The following is a 15,466-nucleotide window of genomic DNA, read 5'->3' as shown; positions in this document are numbered from 1 at the left end:
TTCAAATTATTTTTAGTCGTAAAATGAAACCATATATGATAAAGTGGAGTGGAAATTGACGAACAAATTTCAATTTGCAGATAAATGGAGTCGAAATGACTGGTGCCAAGCACGAACAAGCTGTAGGCATGCTTACCGGTCTGGAGAGATTCGTTAGACTAGTAGTTGAACGCGAAATACCCTTATCTCAGGCGAATCCTTCTAATCCGTTGACCCCGTCAGAAAAATCTCCACGAGTCATCGGAACACCGCGCCCGTACACGGGACTTTACAATGCCAACAGTTATATGGCGAATAGGCCGGGATATGCAGGGTATCGCCGCTCTATGGACGCGGATAAAAACTTGACGCAAAGCCCAACATCTAAAACGCCTCCTCCTACCAACGCTGAGGTTGTGAACGGAGCTTCTAAAGTCAATGGAATTACCGAAACTGTGAATCCTCTCAGAAATTCCACACCAGCAATGTTGTCTGGCGCTAATAACGTAAACCAGCCACACCCACAGTCACAACCACAACCACAACCACAGCCAGCTCCGCGGCATAGCGTTTCTCAAACAGCATCCGTTGTTGTTCCCGCGCCATCTGTAGGGCGAGAATCAAGGCCGGCTTCACCACAGGAGGATATACAGGTACCGAAGCCAATCACCAACGAGGAATTTCAGGCCATGATCCCTGCTCATTTCCTACGACCTCCGACATCCTCGCCCTCACCAGACTCCCACCAGGGCCCTGTCGTCACAGTGACTATCAAGCAACCCGATAATCTCCCAAGGGATATTAACTTCCCCCCGGCGCCAACCACGATTGGCAAAGTTACCGAGACCATCACAAAGAGCACCCTTACTGAAACAGTGGTCACTAGAGTCACCGACAACGAGCTGGTTCACCCAGTCATCATTGAGGTATGTGCCTCTTTGCTCACAGCATGCAGTTTTCACATTATCTCCATAGCAGATGCACTTACTACTTATGTGTATGATATAATTGTATGAGTCACAATCCCGCAAGGCACACTTCATATGATTTTAACGCCGGTCTAACACAAACCGTTGACGATATAAATTCTTGTTCTATTTCTCATATGCAAATGAAACTTATAGTAGTTCATAGTAGTTCAATACACTAATATAATTGTGAAAGTCAAGAAAAAAATGCAAATATTAGGAAGATCGGCGATAGTGTGGGAATTTTTGCAGCAATTTTTAAGAGTTGGTGATCGTCAGCGTTCTACAATATTTATTGAATCAATTTTTCAAATAATGGTCCCCTACATGTTACTAAGGAATGATCACATATTAATTAAATTGATGATGGGATCAAAAGGATATGACACTTGGTACTTCTGATTTCACGTATGTTACAGCGGTATACAATACACAATAGTAACGAAGATTGACTTCAGCTTTTACACCGGCTCCTTTGTCAAGCATGTTAATGCATGCAAAACCTTCATTTGTACAATTTTGGGAAGATTAATGACAAAATCCAACACATGCATGTTACTATGGTGTTTTACATAAAAATAGATGACATACATTAGAATTACATAGACCTCACTGCATAATAGTTTTTTTGTGCTTTAAATTGGTTACGGATTAGCCTTTAATTTTATTCGTGATAAAAAAAATTCATTGAAACGTAATTAGTTCTCATTCAATTTTGATAATTGTGTCGCAGATTCGCAACTTTTTGTGCTTGTGGTATGAATAATACAGCTGCATAAGTGTTCGATTTTTTTAGTCTTGTAAGTTGAGGTGATACAATCTCATTTGTATAGTTTTCAAATTTCCAGTTCTTTATGCAACAATTTCAAGAATTAAATATCCGTAGGGAAGAAAGGAACATTCCAGGAAAGCCTTGTTTTGAGAAATGTACTACTGCAAAAAGCAGGCATACACGGCTTGGTAATTTTTTAATCATCATTGAATAATTTTATCTTTTATTCAATGTGTACTTAGTTTTACATAGATCTTTATTTAGGGGGATGGAAAGTGTCTGTTTTACGAGTTGATTACTTTCAAGAATAGATTAATGTATCGATACCCACAAGGTGTAGAGACTTGGCAAGCACTACACTGGTCAGAAATTAATCAACCTATAATATTGGTAAAACTTAGTATTGGAATAACAGTGAAACTTTGTTAGTACCAAGGCCTGCTAATACAGCCTTGCTTGATGCATGTCTTAACGACCTTCTCCCTCTATCGCAAGTGACAACGACCGAACACACACTCACGTCTTTGTTATATGGGAGGTGGGTAAAGTAAGAGACTCCGTATTTTCGTAATCCATCAGCTTTAACGACAGTATTATGGTTACAGTAGTTTGTCAACAAACTACGTATTCTAACTTTCGACATAATTACTATGCTTATGCAAAATATTATTGGGCACCAATACTTGTAAATTGGATTATTATTTGTGCGTCCATCACTTTTTCACCAGCTAGGTGAGAATTATGATATAATTCCACAGATTCGGATACCTTGTGTAGAAATGGTTGTATTTAGACCTTTGATGTGACCGTAGAACGATATTGAAAAGAGAATATTTCATATATTGATATTATTATATTTCATTAACTGTAAATCATTTTTGATGATTGTATGGGTCGATGCTCAATCCATCGAAACTTAGAGGCCTATATTCTGGTATGAAAGTAGGTAAGTGTTATTGTATTATCTAAGAATTATCAGATTTTGTTCAAAAATGAAAACTCACACGAAACTACTGCTGTAAAAAGCATATCAGATATTAAACCCCAATGTCTGTCATTGATAAATGCTGTAAGACAGGCAAGGCCAATTCAATTTCTCGCAAGGAGATCTCCAGAATTACATACATTTGACGAGGTGATAGCAATTCTCGCAGTACGATAGAGGCATATGGATTTACATGGTTCTAGGTGCAGTTACATAAAGTATGTTGAAATTGTCGAGACCTACCAGGGGCCTTATAATGTGGTAATAAATTCTAATGTTTCAGCAACGAGCCAGGTTTCTATAACTGAACCTTACTGAACTGTAGTCTTAGTGGATAGTAGTTTGGAAACTGCGTTTTCAACTCGATCTCTCTTTTAGTTTAGCAGTAATGTTTTTCTTTCATCATGCTTTAGCAATTTTTTCAGTTTTAGCGAATATCCAACACCGTGTATTTGGCTGTTTCAACATTTTCAATTTCAGTTTGCATTTTATGATAGAATTCGCAAGATATCTCTATATCCCTGTACGAATTAATGTAACAGTAATATTGCTTGGTTCACTGTAGGTAGTACGATACTAATTTGCTATAACTCAGTGACCATTTCACAACGGTCCATGAAAATCGGTTGTTAGTCGGTCTGAGGGTCTCCTTTTAGAACAAGCATCTTTTCGGCATCTCGAAATATATGAATATTCTTTGTAATGTTATTCCCATTCGGAATGGTGATTCAATCAACCAGTCATTACACGATCAGTTATTCCGTAACTAATTACATTGAACTGTACCTCAATTTACAACACCATTTCTTGCCATCTACAGATTCAGGTTATTAGCACATTTATAAGATGGACCCAAATTAACGTCAAATATTTTAATTGCGTCGTATGAGACTATCGGCAGAGACGATCCTATCTTTTATCACTTATAATTTATAGACACGAGTAATGTTGCCCTATTCAGAACTATGGTCTACAATATTGAAATTAAATCGTAGCATTGCTCATTTACTCCCTATACTTTTATCTATCTTCGGAATACTTAGGAAAGGGATGCTTCCAGTCTATATTAATTACCTATTTCGAATTCATCAGGGGCTGTTTCATTTACCGAATAAAGACGTTTTTCGCCTCAGATGTCTATATTCTCACAATATATGCTATTTTTAAAAATAGTTTATCCATCTATGTGTACAACGTTATGAATGTTCGCATTTGCTTCTGTCATTAATTAAATTTTAACTCAATTTTTTGGCTAGCAACTTGTAGGGTCTGTGAACAATTTGGGTGATTGGAGATGGTGAGTGATTCAGCCCTGAGAAGACTTTCCTCGCTGATGCTTGTCTCTTTTCGAAGTCAAAGCCTTTGCCTATTACACTGAATTCCTCAATTACTGCAACTTTTGATCCTCGCCTTCCGTACCTAATCCCAGAATTGGCCACTACTGTGTTCAAAATCGACTTGTTTCGTAGTTTGCCGACAACCCTGTCAAACATGTATCAATCCTGTTTGTGTACATAATAATACGAATAACCGCCATCGATCTAACGTACTTGACTAAGAAAGAACTGTTTAGGATGTCGTGCTGGTAAAGGAAGGATCTCTTGGATTCAGTATTATTGGCGGAACAGACCATTCGTGTATACCATTTGGAGTTAAGGAGCCTGGAATTTTTATATCTCACGTAAGTTATTGAAAGATAGCACTCGCTAAACATTGACATATTCTCATCTATGTGATGACGATTCATAATCATTTTTGCATTCCTTCGTGGGAATTTATCCCATCGTTAATCAATAGCTGCTTAAAATTTCAATTAATCATTCCTTTCTACTGTATGATTTATTGAAACATGTGTTACGATAATTCTCAGGTTGTACCTGATGGCATAGCTGCGAATTCTGGAAAGCTGAGAATGGGTGATAGAATATTAAAAGTAAATGGGACAGACGTAACAAAAGCTACTCACCAGGAAGCTGTGATGGAACTTCTGCGGCCTGGTGATTTCATTACACTCACCATCCGACACGATCCATTGCCAGATAGTTACCAAGTAAGTGATATACATATCTATACTATATGCGACTACGATCGTTTTTGAATTGCCACTTATGATAATAAAACCAGACTAGTTGTGTATTGTGCCTAAAGATACGACGAAGGACAATATTCAAAAAGTGCTATGCGCCAAGTTGCTTTGTTGAAAAGAGCTATGCTTGTATGTCGAAACTGGTCTCTATAGCAAGCAGATCGTTTTTATTTGCATAACTTGATGCTTGCCAAGAGTTGTCTTTTTTAACATATTATTTGAGCTTGGATCAATCTTTTCCTTCACTATGTACCTGCAAACACCACACATAATTTTTTATTGTCAGAGAAAAAGATTGTCCAACAAAATTCGACTTCATTGTTCCAACGATCTACACTTTTGTCAACTGTCATCACCAGATTGTATAACGTCAACTTTTCTTCAATCTTTCGTATCAGCTTTCTTATTATATGTATGTCACATTATATCATTTATTTCACAAGCTGGTCGAAATAGAGTACATTCCAGTAACAGTAAGTAAAGTGAACTGAGATGTGTTGAATGTTCCGCCATTTTTCTGTTACATCATTATTGTATGGAACATATGCCAAATTATTCGCATGATGTGTACTTGCCGTAAAATTTTATACAACTCACTAATAATTATCGTACTGCTTCAACACTTTTTGTTAATTCGACATTCTGTTGCTCAAATTGTAGATACATCATAACATCAGATTCTAAAATTCGAACCAAATTATTACTATTAAATCATTTGGGTATCAGAGTGTTCTAGTGGTCAGAGAAATTTGAAGAATCGGGAATCGTCAGACAATTTTATGGGTATGAAAATGTTAGGAAGAAGTCGGGGACCGTTACGATTTTTCTAGCTTGAAATGAAAAATTCAGTTTGTTTCTTAATTTGTTTATAATTCACATACTAAAAAAAGTAATCTTAATTATTAAAAAATTTCGTAATATTATGCGTATGAACTTCTTTCCATCCATAATGTTCGAGTATGGAGATACATTCGTGCCATTTATCGTAAACAACACGAGGTACACTACCTTTAAACAACATGTACATTTCACAACATTTTGAGAGTTCGTTATTTAACCCAATTATATGACTCACTCATGTACGTATGCTTTGAAATTTTTTCAATTATTACTGCATAATTGGTCAGGGCCAAACCATTTTTTGGGTCCGAAAAATCTGGACTAGACGGAGAACCTTCTTCAACAAGTCTGCTATGCACCTTGAATTCATTAATAATTGGTATTGCTTGTACCACGGACAATATCTATCTTCAAGTTGTATCTGTTGACAAATGGTGATAATTTACTGTATTTGGTCGAGGTTTGCTCATCATTTTCTTCTACTCTCAATTTGCATTTAAGCACTCTGGTCATTTTTCCAGGAATTAACAATAATCAAAGAGCCAGGAGAAAAACTTGGGATGCACATAAAAGGAGGATTAAGAGGGCAACGTGGTAATCCCTTAGATCATACTGACGAAGGCGTTTTCATTTCAAAAATCAATTCTGGAGGTGCGGCCAAAAGGGATAGCAGGTTGAAGGTGATTTGAAAATATAAATAAAAACGCGTAATAAAATGTCCTCTTGATACTATGAATCTTCTGTACGGATTAATATTTTAACCAGGTTGGAATGAGGTTATTGGAAGTTAACGGTACGTCCTTATTGGGCGCGACGCATCAAGAAGCAGTTAATATTCTCCGATGCTCAGGAAATACGATAACTTTGGTGGTCTGTAAAGGATACGACAAAAACGACTTGGAGCAAGCACTGTATACGTCTAAAGGGAGGGATTCTAAAGAGTCACGAGGATCTCGAGAATACAAGGATTCTACAACCGATGAGGTAAAGTCCTTGTCACAGAGTGTTTCCAGTTTGGATCGTGACGATGAGGATACAGCTACAATGCGGCAAGAGCAGGAAATGAAAGCTGAATTGGTTGCCTGGGAACAAGAAGAACGAGAACGAGCTATGATGGAGTACAGAGAAAAATCTACGCAAGAAAAGGTACTTTTTTTTTCTTAAAACTCGAATGTTGGACCTTATGTGAATCCTCCAACGAACCAATTAGCTCTTGTCCGGTACCATATTAGGTATCAATCTGTTTTTTTTTTTTTATCATTGTTCGCATGTCGATTGTTCAATCATCGATATCAGAATCTAACGTGGAGCTACTATTGACAGGTGTTAGATGTTGTAAGGGCAGCAGAATCTCTGGTGAACAAACCAAACAGTCCGGTCGATATGCATGTACCTCCCAAGTCTCCTGGTGGTACAAAAGACCTGAAAACGACTACTATTGTCATGACCAAACATACCTTAGCACCCCAGAACTCCACTGTAAGTAATCTTCATTTCTATAACACATAGCGTGCAAAGTGTATTGCACAGGAAAATCTGGAATGCTTGTGCACTTGTGCATGTGGACGGCATGATTAGGAATGCATGCTGCAAAGGAAATAGCATAAAATACTAAACCCAAATATCTGCTGGCATCATTATATATATTTCCCATATTACTTCTTTTCTGCACGTGGTGTCATTAGGAGAAAAATGTTATAATCCCTGGTGGTCATCTAATTGAACCGAATAAATAGTAGAATGCGCGTTAGACAAGGTGTGCTTGGTTGTGATCTTTTGTGAAGGATATTATTTTATTTCGATAAACTTGATGACTATCACCAATAATTGAATATTGGAGCAGAATCAGATTTGGATTTATATGCGTCGTTATAACCGTCGACTTTGATGGGATACATGAGCTGTATACATTATTTTAATGTGAAAATTGTAATCACAAACCCCACCTTGGGCACCCAGTTATGATTAAACCTGTAGCTATCATTCTATCACAGTCTTCCAAGTGCTACTCAATTCACCATATTCCCATGTTATCAAGGTTCATTTATTACCGTTTTTTAAATATTTCTCGTGATTAGTCCCTTCCAATACATAAGTTTGATTATTTAAATATGTTTCGGAAATTACTATAGTCAGGCCCTGTAATAGTCCGTGCAATAACTCAGGGCAATGATAATTTGACAATTTTCACTCAAATTTTTGTGGCTTAAAACTAATGGTCAATTACAAATTATTGGCACAATTAGGTGATAACTTGTTAGATTGTAATTTCGATAGCAACTTTTGTCCCCTACGCTCCTTTGATAATTACGGAGTTTTGTGAGATTTTTTGCGATGAAAATCGTGCTACAAGAAGCTTTTTGAAAAACCCTACTTGTTGACGTTATTTAAAATAATATCTGGACACATATAGAACATAATTAATTGAAACTGGCTGAAACGCACTCGCCTTATGGAATTTTGTGATGAGTTTTAATTTCAGGCAAATCAAATTATAAATTGAAGTTCACCTTGGTTAATCAAATTCATGAAATCTTCATGAATCATCAAATTCATTGGTCGTTAGTTTCATATGTACTTCGTTGAGTTTTCAAATTTGTACTAATATACGGAGAAAAATGTATTGTAGAACCTACGGTAGAAAGATGGTATACCGACTTGAATTAGCGTAGTTAAACACTAAAAGTTTTGTTTGAGTTTCACCAAAAAAATCAGAACAAATGCGACATGAATTATAATTCAACCACAGCTATCATTGGACCGCACTGATATAAATATAGTAGGATTTGCTATTATTTCACTCTGATCTTGAATTATCACATTTCGACTGTAGCTTCTACAATAAATTTGACTTTATGTATTTCTGTTGATTGAAAAATATACCAATAGGCACATAAAGCATTAAAAAAGTCTCGACTGAAAAATTACGCGTAAATAACGTTTAGATTAAAAAAAATGCGCTAGGGACCAGAAAAGATTACTTGAAATTGCGAAAAACATAAAAACCAATAACATGCAGGTGAAACTTTTTTACATTGTCCGTAAAGTGTTGGCATCATGGGGGCTTAATGTATAAATGTGAAAAAATGTACAAGTGAAAAACTTGTACACAAGGTTTTACTATACATGTATTTGAACAGTTCAGTTGGTTGGGGATGTGAACTGTTGCAAGTTTGTCAGATGCCGATAAGTGGACTATCGCAGGGCGTACATTACTATTTTATGCGCCTAATAATTAGAGGAGTTGCATTGAAAAATGTGTACATCTGACACAATTTGAAACTTCGAGATAAATACAATATGAGCTAGCTACCTGTTTAAACTCATAACTTGAAAGGTTGATTTCTAAACATTAACAAAAATGCACGTATACTTTTTTCTGTACTATGCCCTTGAATTGTTTCATTATAGAGATTATTGCAATTTGGGGCTGGAGATTTAGCAGCCTAATTTCAATTACCGATGATTACTTATGAAGCAAAGCTGATGAAATTTTTTTTGCAAAATTTTTACCAAACTTCTACATGTATTCAATTTATTTTTATTGGATAAAAAGAATAGTATCCCTATTAGAGTCAACTGTGCAGATATTTTTAATTCAGTCAGTTATGTACCCATTAGTATGGGTATTTTTTTTCTATTTTCATAAAAATTGTGCTATCCGGTTCAATGCTGTTTTTACACTTGGCCACATCTTCACTTCACCTTATTACCTTTATAGAGTCTTTAATTACCGAAATTAAACTTGTGGATTTGACTACCATGAAACTTATTTTAACGGCCACCTCCCAATAACGGATTCCTCTTTACAACGGACAATCTAAACATCTTCAGTAGCACAATTTACACGTTAACATTGTTCTAAATTTTTAGTCCCAAAGGTGTCCGTTATTGGGAAGTTTCAGTGTAGTCCGAATTCCGGACACGTGGATGCCCGTACCAAAGTTGCACCGTTAAAAGTTCCAGAAAATCCTGCTGTTATTTTGCTATTCCGTTAATTTGCAATTAGTAATGTTCTATTTCCTGATGGTTTGCATACCCGTTCATATTATTTACCATTGCTAGACAAACTCTACTGTATATTGTTATAGCATGATTGAAATTGTCTGTTTCTTTCCCGTGCCCATATGCACCGTTCAACATTATTACTTTGGCAATTTAGCGTCATTACGTGTCATTGCATAATGTTTAGTGTCAGTTCTTTACTAATCGATATGCTTAAATCGCGCATGATAAGTACTATCGATGTCCGGCATGCTCTTTAGAGCAAACAAAAAGAGTTGACATATTTGCAGACAACGGAAGGCGATAGCACATCTATGGCAGCCCTATAACAAGAACAAGCTATCCATCCTCTTCCCGCTTTCCCTGCGTCTGCCCTGCGGACTAATGTGCCATAAATAATTATAAATTATATAATGATGTAATGATATAAGCACAGGTTGCCGTTATTACATTCTCACACCTATATTATTGTTGAACAATACCTTGTTATTCTGTCTGTTATCTAAACTGCCATTAAGCTTATAAGTGGCTCGTCGTACAACGTTAATTACTGACGCCGAAGAAATGATGTGTTTATTTTGTGAAGTAAGATAAACTACTGGTAAAGTGTGATATCTTCCTCGTCATAATTATGTATTTCCTATAACTTCATACAATCATTAGTTCTCGCTGTTCATCATGGTTTTTATAATCTATACCCATATCAGGAATGCAAGTTCGTACTTGTACAGAAGTCGGTTATTCAATTGTAATTCTTGATAATGCAAAGTATTGCTTCGAATTTGTAGCAGAGGAATAATTTTTTACCCTCGAATAATTGCGATTGCAACGTAAAGGCATAGGACAGCTGCGAATTTGACTAAAGCCTTTAAAAACGTTTGGCTAAAACGGTTCCAGTGTCGTCAAATGTTTGCCGACCTTTCAACCCTTCAAGGGCTGTATTTGTTTTTTTTATTTCCAAAAAACAAATAAAATTCGTTCTAATCAATAGCTATAAAACAAACGTAAATTATAGGAGTAAGGAAAAAAGAGAGAAACAACATTCCCTCCCAACAATTAAAGTGAATAAGCGTACTTACATTAAGCATATATGTACAATACATGGAAGCAGAAAAGAAAAATCAAGTACCGCCCATGTTTGGGTCAATAGCTAACGGCTATATATATAAATAATTATAGAGGTCCCTCCTCGAAGGGCTAATACGTCAACAATCAGTTGACATCTTTTTACTGATCTTTGACAATGAAAAAGATAGAGAGTTTCTATCAACGTAAAAAACGTTGGCAAAATATTCGCGAGGAGAATTTAAATGTAGGCACAGAAGCAACACGTTAGTCATTGGCGAGCTTACAATTAAATTTTGGCCATTAGACATCTTTCCCAGCGGTCAGTTATTACTGAGTAAGGAACGCTTGGCAGCAAACAAATTGTCAACAGGAATAGTTTGATCATAACTTTACTTTTGACGAACTCTAATTTAAAATTTAGCCTGTAAAATTCACTCGGCTGGATTTACATGTGTCATAACTTTGAAAATACAGTGAATCCGTAAATAGTTGTTCAATACTTCGAGTATAATAAAACTGGAATTCTTCGTGTGGCGTTGCGGCTATAATTACAATGTTGGTACGACTTGTTGAAATAAACATTCTTGAACCTAACAACTATGCAAATGGCAAAGTCAGTATAACTTCACACATATTATATAATTTTTAAATTTAGAAGAAGGAGCTGTATATATCAAAATATTATGTAAAAAGTCAACCTACATTGAGTACGCTACAAAAGTACACCATTCGTATCGAAAAAATTGTAATAACATTGTCGTCTGTACTATAGCAAGGCTCAATAAGAATTATAACGTATAAACTCCGAACAAATTTTGTGCGAAATAGAAAGCAGACGTCGTGTGAAAATGATTGAGAACGCACTACCGAGAAGGTAGTTTCAAATTAGTCACATAGAAGGTATTTGAAGGGAATATTAGAGTTAAGCTTGAAAAGCATTCACATTTCTACAGAGGAAATTTAGTACGAAAGAGTATGACGTAGTATTTATATATTTTGATTAGGTAGTACGAACCTAGTTGAATTTTGTAATTCGTCAAGTGTACATATACCCAGTTATTATCGAAAATGATTCATGCGAAAAAATACATCGCTGTTTCATTAGAAATCATAGCTCGAATTTGAAACTGTGTAAAATGGACAATTTGTACTTAACAGAAGAAAATTGTTATCCAAAGTCCAGGTGGATGATATATTTTGCCAATCATTTTGGAACATGTTCATATAACGTGCAATGTGTCAAACCAAGATTTAAAGTTACGCTACGAACAATAATTTGGTCTTATTGCAATTTATTTGGCTGATATTAGAATTCTCGTTGCGTTATTAAAGAACAGCGGTGAAATATTAGGTATGCCAGCACGTGAGGGCAAAAATCACAGTTGGGTACATATTCGCGATTAAATTATTTTCGACTCTAAATTTTGAAAGCTTAGGATAAATTCTGAAACCGTCGTTCACTTTGCAATCTGCGTTTTATGCAAATTTTGATGTAACGTCATGGAGCCTTGGGCAGGTAACGTAACATTTTCCAAACACGAGCAGGTGACTGGATAAACGTGTTATCCTTCGTGAGTTGCTACAATGTCAATTGAAAGTTACATGAAGCTGCAATCCTCGTTTGATATACATATATTTACGAATTATGAATCATAATTTGATATAACCGGACATGGTAGTGTTTTATTTTGAATCCAAGAAAGAAAAGTTACTAACAGACTTTATCATTCCTGTTTCATTGGAACATGTAAGTTTATATTATATATATTGGTGACCAAAACACGTGGTACATTTTGTGTCTGGAAAATGCGATGCTTTACCTGATGATTATGTTATTATATAAATTCATATCACTATTAGAATATATAAATCAATGTGCTGTATATCTATAAATTTTCTATAAATGTTATATGTTTATGTAAATCTAATGGACCAGATGATTACACATGCACAACACACATGCGTACATATATATATGCGGCTACTTCAAGCTCTGAGAACAGGAGGAGATAAATTGGATAGTAGGCGCCATTCCGCAGCCAATCAGATGACTGCATTGAAGCAACATCAATATTTTAAACCAGTGTTAGGTTTTGATGATTTTATATCGTTGTTCAACTAGAATCGAAATGATTCGCAACAACAACAAAGATTGGTGGCTTGCTTCAATGTCACCGCGGCGCCTACTGACCAACTAAGCCTCTCCCATTATTGGAATTTGACACGACCCACTCCGTATATGTGTATAATATGCATATAGATATATGTATATGTTCGTCATTATACATAAAGATATTATTTATTTAAATATAAAATAAAATGATGTTGATGTTAAAGTTAAAGTTCCATCTGATAAATATTTATAATTCAATCTGAAAGGTGTGTTTAGTATTTTTAATCAAAGTATAGGATTCATCTAAGAAAAGTGGCGCGATGCTCAATCTTTCGATAAAGAAGGTACTCAATGGCCTAACACTACAGATATAGACTAAGCAATAGAGCAGAAAAAGAGTGATTCTGTGTCAAAAATAGTATCTGGATACCGCTTGTGCCATTACATGAACGACAGTCCGTACTCATATTCTGCCATGTTTTGGAGACGCAACTATCATTTAGTAATTTTTTATAAAAATTTAAGAGCCAAAAATCGTGTTTTTTTTTTTAGTTTTACTACTAAATTTAAAAAAAACTGAAAAAAAAAAATTTAATAAATGATACTTGCGTGTCCAAAACATGGCAGAATATAAGTACGGACTGTCTTTCGTGTAATGGTACAAGCGGTATCCAGATACTATTTTTGTCACGCAAAATTCTCTATCGCTTGGTCTAATTCGCCATTGATCAGATGTCATCTATTTCTACGGGTTTTTTACTTTTCTTAAATTTCAATGGGAATCCATTCTCACGAGAACATGAAAACAAGATGCTTTCAGACCATTTAACCTTGATGATTATATATAGTTTTGATAGCTATATATTCAGATCAATGACCTAAATTAGATCTTGCTAAAAGTTGTCAACAACTTTTTTTTTGTAGGCTCTTGAGTACACAATCAAGATCCAATATACTAATTATCCGTAAATTATTATAGACTTTGAGCTCAGCGCTGCTCTTAAAAGGAGCATCCAAAGTATCCTCAGTTGACATAAGATAGGTAGGGTAGAAAAAAAAAAATAATTTTGAGAAAAATTTTACGAATGTGTTTACAAAAAAAAGTGGAAGGGTGTGATACAAAATTTAAATGATGTACCTACAATATCGAACCTATACGCAATGTGGTATTGTTTGGTAGACTTAACAATATGAGAGGCCAAGCATCGCTTCAGCAAACACATTACTTAAGTCATGGTAGATTTTCTACTGTCAATTACAGTAATGAAATAGTAATTATGAAAGTGTTACCGAGCATGTTGAAGAATCGTTAAGTATGTATGGATAGGAATGCTATTTCAATTCGCAAAGTTTGACAAGTGTGTGTTCCGAAATGAGCTCCCAGTACTCTGAACTCACTGGAATGGAGGGAAGGCATGCCGTCAATTCAATGGTACAGCAGAGGTGCGATACTGCTAACGGCACTAGCAACTAATTTTTGAACACAGCCTTAAGGGCATGGGTCACTCGACCGCCAAAGTGAGAACCACGCAAAGACGCATCCTGATTTTTGGTAATGTCAGGCACCATCCCCAGGCTGATAGTTATACCGGAAAAATAAGCTGATCAGTGCGAAATGGTAAACACGAAATTACAGAACTTATTCAACTTAAGGTGCCCATTTTTCAACTATACAGGATGTAACGGTAAAACTAGCTTCTACACTGTTTCAACAGTATGATCCAAGTTTACCAAATTGTTATTATGCAACAACTCTAGCAATTATGCTAATCTCGGTCCCTGATTCACTGGCTTTAAACTTGGGATGTTCTTTAATTAACAACCAGAATCACGGGATTGAAGGTGACTCGTGTCCTTAGAACTGATAAAAGAAAATTTTCCTTCTGACCAAGGCTGCAAATAGTTTCAGCTGTTTGAGCTTGCGAGTTATATTGATGTTTATGAACAGATACAGTGTGGCCTTGCCTAAAGTTGGCAGCCAAAGGTTTACGTGTTATAGCACTTGGATTGCGATTTGTATTATACCACGAGGTTTGATAAGTAGGCCCTGCTGTTGTTTAAGAACTAAACACTAAGGATTACAGCGTTTTTTTCCTAAATGTGGGAATTATTCTTGTATTGACGTTACTTTTTCTTGCCGTACAGTCACTGTGTTTCTCATAATTTTGTATAAAAATATACAACAATTTAGTACATAGGTGTATTGTTAATTGCGATAATATGCCTTAGTTTGCTTAACGTGAAGTACAAGACATCCATTTCAGGGTAACATTTTACTAAAAATAAATTAATCTTCTTTACCGTAAATATCAAAAATTATCCTGCAGAAACCGCTAATCTGACCAATTTGTAACTTATGGATATTGTTTAGTTTCCGTGGCACTAGACTATGCAACTACTTTATATTCTGTAATCTCATTTGCTCAATAGTGAAGATCAACTCTGCATTATGGCTTTGACCAAATATGCTAAAATTATCTCAATGTTAACAGGAAAATGGTGCGAATTTAGCATATATTTAACTCACATTGTGAGCGAGGGAGAATTATTCTACAAGATTTCGCTAGAACCATAACACAGATCCATATTTCGACATCAATTCAATTGACTAGCCACGAGAAAATTAGGTGGTCTAAACTACCATCCGGCT

At 35.6% G+C, this 15,466-nt stretch overlaps 1 protein-coding gene across 9 annotated transcripts in view; it reads left to right on the top strand.

Moving 5' to 3' along the window:
* Positions 1 to 15,466, top strand: part of LOC107220482 (protein lap4) — a 36,034-nt gene that overhangs the window by 11,656 nt on the left and 8,912 nt on the right. For 6 of the 9 annotated variants that reach the window (XR_006903036.1, XM_046732683.1, XM_046732653.1 and 3 more), the window contains 7 exons: positions 81 to 905; positions 4,278 to 4,385; positions 4,575 to 4,754; positions 5,234 to 5,263; positions 6,152 to 6,310; positions 6,396 to 6,776; positions 6,954 to 7,109. Coding sequence is in view for 8 of the 9 variants with exons in the window: in XM_046732683.1 (XP_046588639.1) it covers positions 81 to 905; positions 4,278 to 4,385; positions 4,575 to 4,754; positions 5,234 to 5,263; positions 6,152 to 6,310; positions 6,396 to 6,776; positions 6,954 to 7,109 (1,839 nt within the window). In the remaining variant the exon portion in view is untranslated. The remainder of the gene's footprint in view (positions 1 to 80; positions 906 to 4,277; positions 4,386 to 4,574; positions 4,755 to 5,233; positions 5,264 to 6,151; positions 6,311 to 6,395; positions 6,777 to 6,953; positions 7,110 to 15,466) is intronic. The other 3 variants (XM_046732663.1, XM_015659096.2, XM_046732690.1) reach the window with 2 other exon arrangements.

This window comes from Neodiprion lecontei, chromosome 1 (genome assembly GCF_021901455.1).
Source record: "Neodiprion lecontei isolate iyNeoLeco1 chromosome 1, iyNeoLeco1.1, whole genome shotgun sequence".
In the NCBI taxonomy this organism is placed as follows: domain Eukaryota; kingdom Metazoa; phylum Arthropoda; class Insecta; order Hymenoptera; family Diprionidae; genus Neodiprion; species Neodiprion lecontei.
This window is presented reverse-complemented; position numbering and strand designations above follow the sequence as displayed.